Source organism: Hemitrygon akajei, chromosome 24 (genome assembly GCF_048418815.1).
Source record: "Hemitrygon akajei chromosome 24, sHemAka1.3, whole genome shotgun sequence".
NCBI classification, from domain to species: Eukaryota; Metazoa; Chordata; class Chondrichthyes; order Myliobatiformes; family Dasyatidae; genus Hemitrygon; species Hemitrygon akajei.
The window spans coordinates 20,880,580-20,892,311 of record NC_133147.1 but is presented as its reverse complement, the minus strand read 5'-3'; the positions used below and the strand labels follow the sequence as shown (position 1 = coordinate 20,892,311).

Genomic DNA, 11,732 nt, shown 5'->3' with positions numbered 1-11,732 from the left:
TAGGGGAGGCTAACCCGTCACCCCGCGTTGAGGCAGGTGTTGGTCAATGAGGAGGGACGTTGTTAGGACGTGAGAGATCGGCCTTGGCGACGGGTTGTGGGACCGGCGCCCGCGGACAAGATGATCGACCAGAAGCGCAAGGCGCAGGAGATGGCGCTGGTGCAGGTTAAGCGACCCCGTAATGATCTGGTGCCCTCGGTGCAGGGAGGTCCGCAGCAGGCCGTGCTACAGGCGGTAAGTTCGGCGATAGGGCATCGGTGGCCACGTTACCGAGCTCGTAGTCAGAGGCCTAAACTAACTTAGAGGCAGGAGTTTCTTCCCTCTGTCTGTGTTGGTTCACCCGCGGGCTGGAGAAACTAACACTTACTGCAGGCAAGAAGTGTCAGCGGGTCAGGCAAGCATATGTTGAGGGACGTGGGCGGCCAGTATTTCAAGTTGAGACTTCACCTAGACTGAAAGACAGACGGGTGAGAGTCAATCTAAAGGGGTGTAGCAGGAGCTGGCAGATGACAGATGGACCCCGAGTCCTATCCTCTGTCACCCTCCGGCTGCTGTTCCACCCCTTGCCTCCACTTTTTAAATCTGTTTACCCCCTCTCTCCGTCTTTCAGGCCGATGTAGCTTCTTGTCATGAAATGTTGTCTCCCCATTTTAGCAAATAAGTGTCCCGTCAGTGCTTTCTGTGTTCCAGCATCTGCAGTCTTGTGTCTCCACTTCTTGCCAGCTCAAAAATTTTCCCCTGAACCGTCAAGATGGTTAAGACAAAAAAAAAACACTTGGGAGCAGAAGTAGGCCATTCAGCCCATCGAGTCAGCTCTGCTTATCCCTCTCAACCCCATTCTTGTGACTGCTGCCCATGACTTTTGATGCTTGACTAATCCCTACCAACCCCTGCTTCAAATATATTCAATTACGACCTCCTGTCCGTGGTAATGAATTCCACAGATTAGCCACCCTCTGGTTAAAGAAATTCCTCCTCATCTCCATCCTAAATCGGTGTCCCCTGTTCTGAGCCTATACCTTTTGGTCCTGGACTGCCCCCACTATAGGACACATCCTCTCCACATTTGTACACTCTGAATCATTGATCTAAATTCAGATTCTTCTTTGAGAATTTAAAATGAAATTACTGTCAATAATGATGACTGAGAAACTGTTAAAAGTCCTCCCAAGTGTTGCCTGTATCCATCTCCAGGCCCTGATGTCTTTGACCCTTAACATGCCTTAAAATTGTTGGTAAAAATAATTCTGTTCAGAGATGGACAATAACAGTTTAGATGTGAACGTGAGAAATTTGATAAATAAATTTGCAGGTGACAAGGACGTTGGTGTTTGTGGGGAGGGGAATCTCAGGCTCTAGAACGATGTTGAAGGCATCTTCAAAAGTCGATGCCTCAAAAAGGTAGCTCAACTTTCAGAAAATATGTAGCTGGGGCGGTTGATGTTTGGGTTGAGTTATCCTCCATTCTTAGCAATTTACCTGCAAAATATTTTGTCACCACGTGAGGAGACATCGTCAGTGTGCTGTTAATTCGGATAATCAACAACGTACTGACGAAGTCTCCTCGCATGGTGACAAAACATTTGCGAGGAGGGCACAGAGTGACCACTCCCCGCTGAACATCAGCTCCTCGATAGAGATCGTTAAGAGCACCAAATTATTTGGTGTTCACCTGGCGGAGAATCTCACCTGATCCCTCAACACCAGCTCCATAGCAAAGAAAGCCCAGAAAGTCCATCTCCCACCCCCCCACCCCCCCCCCCCCATCCTCATCACATTCTACAGGAGTTGTATTGAGAGCACGTTGAGCAGCTGCATCACTGCCTGGTTTGGAAATTGCACCATCTCAGATCGCTAGACCCTGCAGCGGATAGTGAGGTCAGCTGAGAAGATCATCGGGGTCTCTCTTCCCGCCATTACGGACATTTACACTACACGCTGTATCCGCAAAGCAAACAGCATTATGAAGGACCCCACGCACCCCTCATACAAACTCTTCTCCCTCCTGCCATCTGGGAAAACGCACCAAAGCATTCGGGCCCTCACGACCAGACTATGTAACAGTTTCTTCCTCCAAGCTATCAGACTCCTCAATACTCAGAGTCTAGACTGACACCTTACTGCCCTATTGTCTTGTTTATTATTTATTGTAATGCCTGCACAGTTTTGTGCACTTTATGCAGTCCTGGGTAGGTCTGTAGTCTAGTGTAGTTTTTTTCTGTGTTTTTTACATTGGTCTGTCTAGTTTTTGTACTGTGTCATGTAACACCATAGTCCTGAAAAAACATTGTCTCATTTTTACTAACACACACAAAATGCTGGAGGGTCCTGACGAAGGGTCTCGTCCCGAAACGTCGACAGTGCTTCTCCTTATAGATGCTGCCTGGCCTGCTGTGTTCCACCAGCATTTTGTGTGTGTTACTTGAATTTCCAGCATCTGCAGATTTCCTCGTGTTTGCTCATTTTTACTATGTACAGTAGCAGCTGTTATGGTCGAAATGACAATAAAAGTGCCATGATCGGAGAACAACTCAACCCAACCGGGTAGGTCATCATTAAGGGCCCCCTTTACCCAGGACATGCCCTCTTCTCATTACTACCATCAAGGAGGCTGTACAGGGGTCTGCAGGCACAAACTGAAAGTTTTAAGAAGAGCTTCTTCCCAGATATCTGAACAGTCCATGAACACTACCTCACTATTTTGCTCTCTTTTTGCACCACTTATTAATTATATTTACTTATTTTATATTTATTTTAACTTGTATGGATGGCTACTGCAAAACAGTATGCCAATGATAATAAACCTGATTCTGCTTCTGAAAGGCATAGTAAAAGATAGGATATACCTCAGGTTATTGAGAGGGACAAGTCAAGAGATTGCTGGGTCCTCGACCAATATCTTTATGTCTTCTCCAGTCACAGGCAAGGTCCCGGAGGACTGTCAAGTAGCTAAAGTTGTTCCATTGTTCAAGAAGGGAACCAGGGATAATTCTGGAAACTATAGACCGGTGAGTCTCACGTCAGTGATAAGTCACTAGAGAGAATTCTTAAGGATAGGATTTATGAGCATTTGGAAAACCCTGGCACAATTTGAGAGACAGCACGGCTGTATGGGCAAGTCATGTCTTACTGACTTGATTGAGTTTTTTGATGAGGTGATGGGAGTGATTAATGAAGGTAGAGCTATCAGAATCAGGTTTATTAACATTGGCTTGTGACGTGAAATTTGTTGTGTACATGGATTTTAGTAAGGTGTTTGTCAAGATCCCTCTTGGGAGGATCATCCAGAAGATTAAGATGCATGGAGTCCATGATGAATTACACGTTTGGATTTAGTACTAGCTTAGACATAGAAGACAGAGGGTAGTGGTCAAAGGGACATATTCCAGCCAGAGGTCTGATTAGTAGTGTTCCATAGGTTTCTGTACTGGGACCTCTGCTGTTTGTGATGTGTATAAATGATGAAAAGGTCGATGGGTACGTTAGTGAGTTTGCAGATGATGCAAAGATTGGTGGTGCTGTGGATATTGTAGAAAACTGGCAAAAATACAGTGGAATATAGATCAGTTGCAGATATGGGTGGAGAAATCACAGGTGGAGATTAAGCTGGCCAAATGTGAGGTGTTACAACTTGGTCAAATGTAAAGAGACAGCAAGGCCATTAACAGTGTACACGAGCAGAGGGATCTTAGGGTCATAGCTACCTGAAAATGGCTACACAAGTCGATAAGAAGGCTTATGGGAGACTTGCCTTTATTAGTTGAGGCATTGAATTCAAAAGTCAGGAAGTTATGCTGCAACTTTATGAAACTCTAGTTAGATAGATACTTTATTGATCCCAAAAGAAATTACGGTGTCACAGTAACGTTACAAATACACAGATATATAAATATACAGATGTAAGAAAGAATTAAAAAATAAGTTACCTCAAACAGTCTAACGGGAGGGGGTCATCACTTCCCCCGCCATAGGTTGACTCATTGTAGTGCCTAATGGCTGAGAGTAAGAATGACCTCATATAACACTCTTTGGAGCAACACAGTTGTCTTAGGCTACGTCCACACTAGACCGGATAAATCCGTAACTGAAGCTTCTCTTCGTTTTGACCCTCTGTCCACACTGAACGGTGTTTTCCTACCCCGAAAACGGAGCTTTTCTAAAATGCCCTCCAGAGTGTGTAAATTTGAAAATGCAGAGTAGTGTGGATGGGGTAACCGGAGATTTTTAAAAATGCTGTCATGACGTGCCAGGACAGATGGTGGCGGCAGCGTGGCATTTCATTGATTTCTTGAACGCAACCCCCCACACAACCTAACAATTTCAGAACAGATGGCAATGAGACTGAAGCCAGAAGAGTTAGAAATGTACTCACCAAATACTTTGACCCATAACTTACTGAATAAATAAGTATCCTCACTTTGCCCTGTTTTCTGTCCTTGCTTGTATGAAGGTGGTTTACCTATTTATGCAAGTACTTCTCTGACAATAGATGTGTAACAGTCTAATGTAACATTGTATGGAAATACAAGATAACACTGATGCAGACATGTTTTATATATTTAACAAGGTGCTTTATTAATGCAACAGAGTTTTTCAATGTTCGTTGTCAGTTGGGTTATACTATCCGTGAACTCCCTGTTGGTTGCCTCCGTACACTCCAGTATTTGTTTTTTTTTTAGTTTTAAGTCCTGTGTGAGAGCCAACAGCTGTCCATCGTTTGGCAATTTCCTTTTAATTTTTTTCTAGTCTGTAACTGCACAAACGCGCACTTTCACAGCGAGATTCAACACTAAACATGTCGCTTGTTTTCTGTAGATGTGTCCTGTGCATGTCCAGTAGGAGGAGATTGGCCCAAATACCCATTTTAATGTGGACAGAGGTATTTTCAAAAACGCTTAGTGTGGACGCCTATCATTTCTACGCGAAACCGGCGTTTGCCAAAATTATCTGGACTAGTGTGGATGTAGCCTTAGTCTATCACTAAAAGTGCTCCTCTGTTCAGCCAAGGTGGCATGCAGAGAGTGAGAAACATTGTCCAGAATTGCCAGGATTTTCCGTAGGGTCCTTCGTTGTACCACAGCCTCCAGTGTGTCCATTTTGACTCCTATAACAGAGCCAGACTCTCTAATCAGATTATTGAGCCTATTGGCATCACCTGTGTTAATGCTATTGCCCCGGTACACCACCGCATAGTTAGACCACATATAGATTATTGCATACAGTTCAGGGCTCCCTATTACAGGGTGGATATTGACGCTCTGGAGAGGGTGCAGATGTGGTTTAAAGTTGCTTGGTTTAGAGGGCATGAGCTATCATGACAGGTTTGACAAACTTGGTTTGTTTTCTCTGGAGCAGCAGAGGCTGAGGGGAGATCTGATAGAGGTTTATAAGATTATGAAAGACATAGATCGAGTAGATAGATGATATCTGTTTCCCAGCGTTGTAATGTCTAATACCAGAGGGCATGAATTTAAGGTGAGAGGGGGTAATTGTAAAGGAGATGTGAGGGGCAAATTTTTTTACAGATGGTGGGTGCCTGGATTGTGCTGCCTTGGGTAGTGGTAGAGACAGATACGTTAGGGACTTTTAAGAGACGCTTAGATAGGTTCATGACTGAAGAAAATGGAGGGATATGGACATTGTGTGGACAGAAAAGATTAGCTTGGTCAGCCATTTGATTACTAATTTAATTGGTGCTGCACAACATTGTAGGCTGAAGGGCCTGTTCGTGTGTTGTACGGTTCTATGTCAAATTCTGTTTAAAATGATGGAGGGTTCAGAAGTTCATGAGAATGATTCCAGGCAATGAAAGTGTTATCATATGAGCAGCGATTGAAGGCTCTGGGCCTGTACTCTGGAATTTAGAAGAATGAGGGGGTATCTCATTGAAACATATCGAATGTTGAAAGGCCTCAATAGAGTGGATGTGAAGAGAATGTTTACTCTGGTGGGGGAGTCTAAGACAAAAGGACACAGCCTCAAAATAGAGGGACGTCCATTTAGAACGGAGATGAGGAGGAATTTCTTTAGCCAGAGTGTAGTGACTAGAATTTGCTGCCACAGGTGGCTGTGGAGGCCAGTTCATTGGGTCTATTTAAGGTAGTGGTTGATAGATTCTTGATTAGTCAGGGCATGAAAGGATATGGAGAGAGGACAGGAGATTGGGGCTGAGGGGGAAATGGATCAGCCATGAGAAGTGGCGGAGCAGACTCGAAGGGCTGAATGGCCCAATTCTGCTCCTATATCTTGTGGTCTTATGGAATTCAGAAGAAAGCTGGTAAATAGGGTTAGTATGAATGGGTGCCAGACGGTCAGCATGAAGCTGATGAACTGAAGGATCTGTGTCTGTGCTGTCTGACTCTGAAAGGAAAATACTGACCTTACCAGTGAGACCCATATCCTGTAAGTTCAAGCATAATACTGTGGTTCTGGAAATGCATACAAGTTCAGCAAAGACTTCCATCCGTAATCTCAGTAAAGATATAGAGCTTCGATTGTGTTGCACTCTTCAGTTTCTGGAAATCACAAAATGACCTAAAATTAACAAAATCATATTGCGTTCTAAAGTAATGTTGTATTCACAGGGTACCACTAAACAAACGTGGTAAAGCTTGATAAGGTTGTCAGATAAATACTGGAGGAGGAAGACTTTGGAATTCCCTTAATCTTTGATTGATCTGCCTGTGAATACGGAAAGGGCATCATTTGTTTCTTGAGAAGTAACAACACTAACAGTACAGAACTCACCCTGTATTAAAAATAAAGCTGCTCCAAGCTAGAATTCAAATTTGTTTACATCCAGGATACTGGATACAAGTTCAACTTGTAAACACGAGAGATTCTGCGGATGGTGGAAATACAGAGCAACAACACGAAGGAACTCGGCAGGCCAGGCAGCATCTACGGAAATGAATTAACAGTTGACGGTTTGCGCTGAGACGCTTCTTCAGGACTGGAAAGGAAGGGGGAAGATGCCACAATAAGGTGGTGGAAGGAGGGGAAGAAGTACAAGCTGGAACTGGTGATGGGTGAAGCCGGGTGGGTGGGGAGGAAGTATGAAGCAAAGGGGTGATAGGTGAGCAAGGTAATGGGCTGGAGAAGAACGAATCTGATAGGAGAGGAGAGTGGACCATGGGGGAAAGGGATGGAAGAAGGACACTAGGGGGAGGTGAGAGGGAACTAGAGTGGGGGGTTGAAAGAAGGGAGAGTGGGGAAAATTACCAGAAGTTTGAGAAATCGATGTTCATGCCACCACATTGGAGGCTACCTAGAGGAATATGAGGTGTTGCTCCTTCAGCCTGAGAGTGGTTTCATCGTGGCAGCAGAGGAGACCATGGACCAACATGTTGAAGTAGGAATGGACTGGGAAATCCTGTTTTTTGCCGATGGAGGAAAGGTGCTTGGCAAAGCTTTCCCAATCAATGTTGTGTCTCATCTATGCACAGGAGGCAGTAGATTCACAGCTGAAGTGTTGCCTTGCTTCAAAGGACTGTTTGAGGCACTAAATGGAGGTGAGGGAGGAGGTGAATGGGCGAGTGTGGTACTTCTGCTTTCAGGGCTAAGTGCCAGGAAGGAGATCAGTGGAGAGGGACAAATGGACAAGGGAATCATGGAGGAAGCAATCCCTGTGGCAAAATGGAGAATGAGGGGGAGGTAAAGGTGTGTTTGGTGGTAGGTTCCCATTGAAGATGGTGGAAGTTGCAGAGAATGATGCACTGGATGCAGAGGCTTGTGGGATGGCAGGTGAAAGTTCAACTTTATTCACTCAAACTGTTTTCTTATTTGTGAAGAATAGTAATGCTGAACATTAACAAAAAATGCATTTAAGGTGAATTATAAACCAAAATCCTTACTTTAAACAAATTTTGTATTAAAAAAGTACCTGGGCTTAATGAATTTTCTCATTTCACTTTTGACAAAAACAGAGAAACAGAATAGTTGTTTTGGTTTAGTGTTCAGAACTGATAAAGTGAACAAACACGGGTTTTTTTAAGTTGCAGTAAGGGGAAATGGAGAGGCGATAATTTCAGTAATAGGGTCCAGTCAAAATTGTCAACAGTTACATTTTAATAAAGAAAAATTCACAGTTGGGACAAAATGATAGAGATAAATTGAACGAAGGGTACAGCCACGTCTTCCCGAGAAGGGGAAATAAAGGGTGTTATCTAAAATTGTTTACCTGAATATTAAGCTCCAAGGATTGTAATAGGCTTACTTGGTTGATGAGATGCTGTTCTTCAAACTTGAGGTTGGCTTTCTTGGAGCAATGTGGGAGGCTGAAGACAAAAGCCATATGAGTAGGATGGAGAATTAAGGTGAAAATAACTGAGAGCTTAGGGTGGCACAGTGCTTTACATTACAGGTAATCTGGGTTAAATTCTCGCCGCTGCCTGTACGTTCTCCTCTTGACTGCATGGGGTTCCTCCAGGTGCTCCGGTTTCCTCCCACAGTCCAAAGACGTACTGGTTAGCAGGTTAATTGGTCATTGTAAGTTGTCCCATGATTAGGATATGATTAAATTGGGTGGGTGGCGCAGCTCAAAGGGCTGGAAGGGCCTATTCTACACTGATGTCAGTAAATAATTTTTTTTTAAGAAGATATCCTTTGCAGACTGGAGCAAGGTATTCTGCAAAGAGGCCACCCAGTCTGTGTTGGGGCCCTTTGCCAGATAATTTTATTTGGAAATTTGTTGAGATTGTTTCAATTTCCCTTGGCCTGTGCAGTCCATACAAGATCTTTGGAGTGATGGTAGTCATTAGTTCAAAGTAAAATTTATTATTGGAGTACATGCATGTCACCACATACAACTCGGAAATTCTTTTTCTGTGGCCATACTTAGCAAGTCTGTAGAACAGTAACTGTAAACGGGAGCTGTAAACAAACTGCAAAATGCAGATAATAAATAAATAACATTAAATAACAAGCATGAAATAAGATGAGAGTCCTTCAATGAGTGTCGTTATCCCCTTTTTGTTCAAGAGCCTGATGGTTGAGGGGTAGTAACTGTTCTTGATCCTGGTGGTGTGAGTCCTGAGGCTCTTGTACCTTCTACCTGATGGCAGCAACAAGAAAAGAGCATGGCCTGGGTGGTGAGGATCTCTGCTCTTCTACAGCAACATTTCATGTCAACGTGCTGAATGGTTGGGAGGGTCTCGCCCTTGATGTTCTGAGCCAAATCCACTACCTTTTGTGGGATTTTCTGCTCAAAGACGTTGGTGCTCCCATACCATGCACACTTTCCAGCACACATCTTTTTTTTTTAATTTTTAATTTTCAAAACATTTTACAAATTAAAAACCCCAAATCCCAATGAGGAGCATTAATACAGTGCAAAATTAAGCATACAATAACAATATGCTACAAAGGAAGAGAATTTAACAAAAAAGCACCTAAATTAAAGACCAGTAAGCTTAGTGTCCTCCCCAAGCCCTTTCCAGCACACATCTATAGAAGTTTGCCAAGGTTTTTGATGACAAGCTGAATCTCCACAGACTCCTGAGGAAGTAGAGGCACTGTTGTGCTTTCTCCACAATTAGTAAGATATGGATAAAAATACTATTTTCTTTATGATTTTATGCCAATCTTAGGGTCCTCCGAGAACATCGAGTCTTCAAGCTCCTATAATGCTTTTAACGGGTCACGAGGGAGAAGTTTATTGTTGTAAATTTCACCCAAATGGATCAACACTGGCATCTGCAGGATTTGACAGACTCATCTGTAAGTAAAATAGATCAATTATTTTTTCATTTTGAACTTTTTACTGTTATTATAAGCGACTGTATTTGGTAGATATAGTTGAAATTAATATTCTGGAACTGCTTGTACAGGGCTAAGTATTTCACTAATGGCAAGGTAGTTGTCCCATTATACCAATAGTCACCAAAACTTAAGAATCATTCTTTGGTGTTATTACAGTGAATTTGATGATTCAAGTATCAGCCATAGAACTTTGAATTCAAGGCAAATCATTGTACCTTTTATAATGAGTGCATGAACAGAAACTGCAGTTGTGCTGTAACTGTGGTAGTGATGTGAGCTTTAGTGTATGAAAATTGTTAAAGTTTGGTAGAGAAAAAAATAGACAAAGGTAAAAGGAATGTTGGCTATTCCCAAAAACAAACAAAAAAAAAAAACTGGAATTCAGCAGGAATAAAATAACACTAGAAAATCTTCCATCAGAATTCACCCGGAACAGACCCATCTAATTGCCACGATGGATCATCATGTGCTGTGCTGTGTTGTATGACGTGGGTGATCAGGGTCTTCTGACCATGATTGTTCTTGGCAAATTCTTCTACAGAAGTGCTTTGCCATTGCCACCTTCTGGGCAGTGTCTTAACAAGATGGGTGATTCCAGCCATTATCAATACACTAAAGAGATTGTCTGCCTGGTGTCAATGGTCGTATAACCAGGACTTGTGATCTGCACCAGCTGCTCATGTGGCCATCCACGATGGCACCTATATTTAATGTCACAGTTTTAGCAAGTGTTTTTAAGCAGATAAGGGGCTAGATAAATTCCTATTCATGTGAGTTATGATAAAATTGCTCTAATTAAGATGCTCTGAATGATAACTGATTTGATAGATGTAGTCTCTCAAAAAGATATATCAAAGTGAATCAGGAGTGCAGTTTTAAAATTGTTTATTCCGTATCAATTAAAGAGCCAAAGCACTTTTGCGCAGAAGATTAACATAAATCCATAAGATATAGGAGCAGAATAAGCCATTTGGCCCATGGAGTTTGCTCCGCCATTTTATCATGGCTGATCCATTTCTCTCAGCCCCAATCTCCTGCCTTTTTCCCATATCCCTTCATGACCTGATCGATCAACCTCTGCCTTAAATATACCCAATGGCTTGGCCGCCACAGCCACCTGCAGCAATGATTTCCACAGATTCACCACTCTGTGGCTATTCCAGAGCAACTTTTCCCCAAAGAGGTGGATGGAGTGCACATCACATCCATCCATATCTTTGTGGACTAGAATCCAAGAATCAAAGGAGTTGTCAAATGTAGGAAAATCAAAGTTATCAGCCATGGGTTGATTGGTTGGCATTATATTCCTGAGAGGGGAAGTTGTTTATCTTCCCACCTAAGTGTTTAAAATACCCAAAAGAACAAACACAGAGCTTTGCCTATTTTGTCTTGTCCCTGGTGATACTGAGCTGTGGAGCACTTGTGAAGGATTATTGTTGGTTGTATAAAGACTAGTTTCAGCTGATAAATTGTGACTCTTATAAAAGCTCCTTTCCAAATACCCTGAGCATATTTGAAACAAAACAGTAAATGTCCCCCGATGGCAATATTCTAAATATTCTCTTTGAAACACAAGACAGAATTGAAGCTTTTAAAATTGTTTTCTGTCAGAAATGTCAGAGATGAAAATTCACCTCTGCATCCTTTTTAAGTGTCTAGCATCAGAAAAGCTAGCCTTTGATAATTGGCTCTTTTCTTACAAAATCAAGAAGCAACTGAGCATGCTGCAACAAAAGCTGTGCCTGTGACAACATCCTGGCTGAGCTGCTGCAAACATACCTCTGAACCTGCTCTGAAACTTGCCAGAACACTGCCATCCACTCTACAATGTGGAAAACTGTGTGATCCTAAACCCAAAGGACAAGTGAAAAACACAAATCTTGCAGAGGCTGGAAATCCAAGGCAACACAGATACAAAGGTGGAGGAACTCAGCACGTCAGGCAGCATCTGTGGAAATGAATAGACAGTCGAT

At 42.8% G+C, this 11,732-nt stretch overlaps 1 protein-coding gene across 1 annotated transcript in view; it reads left to right on the top strand.

Annotated features, from left to right (window-relative positions):
- Positions 1-44: 44 nt before the first annotated feature.
- snrnp40 (small nuclear ribonucleoprotein 40 (U5)) overlaps positions 45-11,732 on the top strand; it is a 30,245-nt gene continuing 18,557 nt past the window's right edge. Inside the window, exons 1-2 of the mRNA XM_073028509.1 lie at positions 45-234; positions 9,588-9,717. Of these exons, the coding sequence (XP_072884610.1) occupies positions 121-234; positions 9,588-9,717 (244 nt within the window). The 5' untranslated portion in view covers positions 45-120. The remainder of the gene's footprint in view (positions 235-9,587; positions 9,718-11,732) is intronic.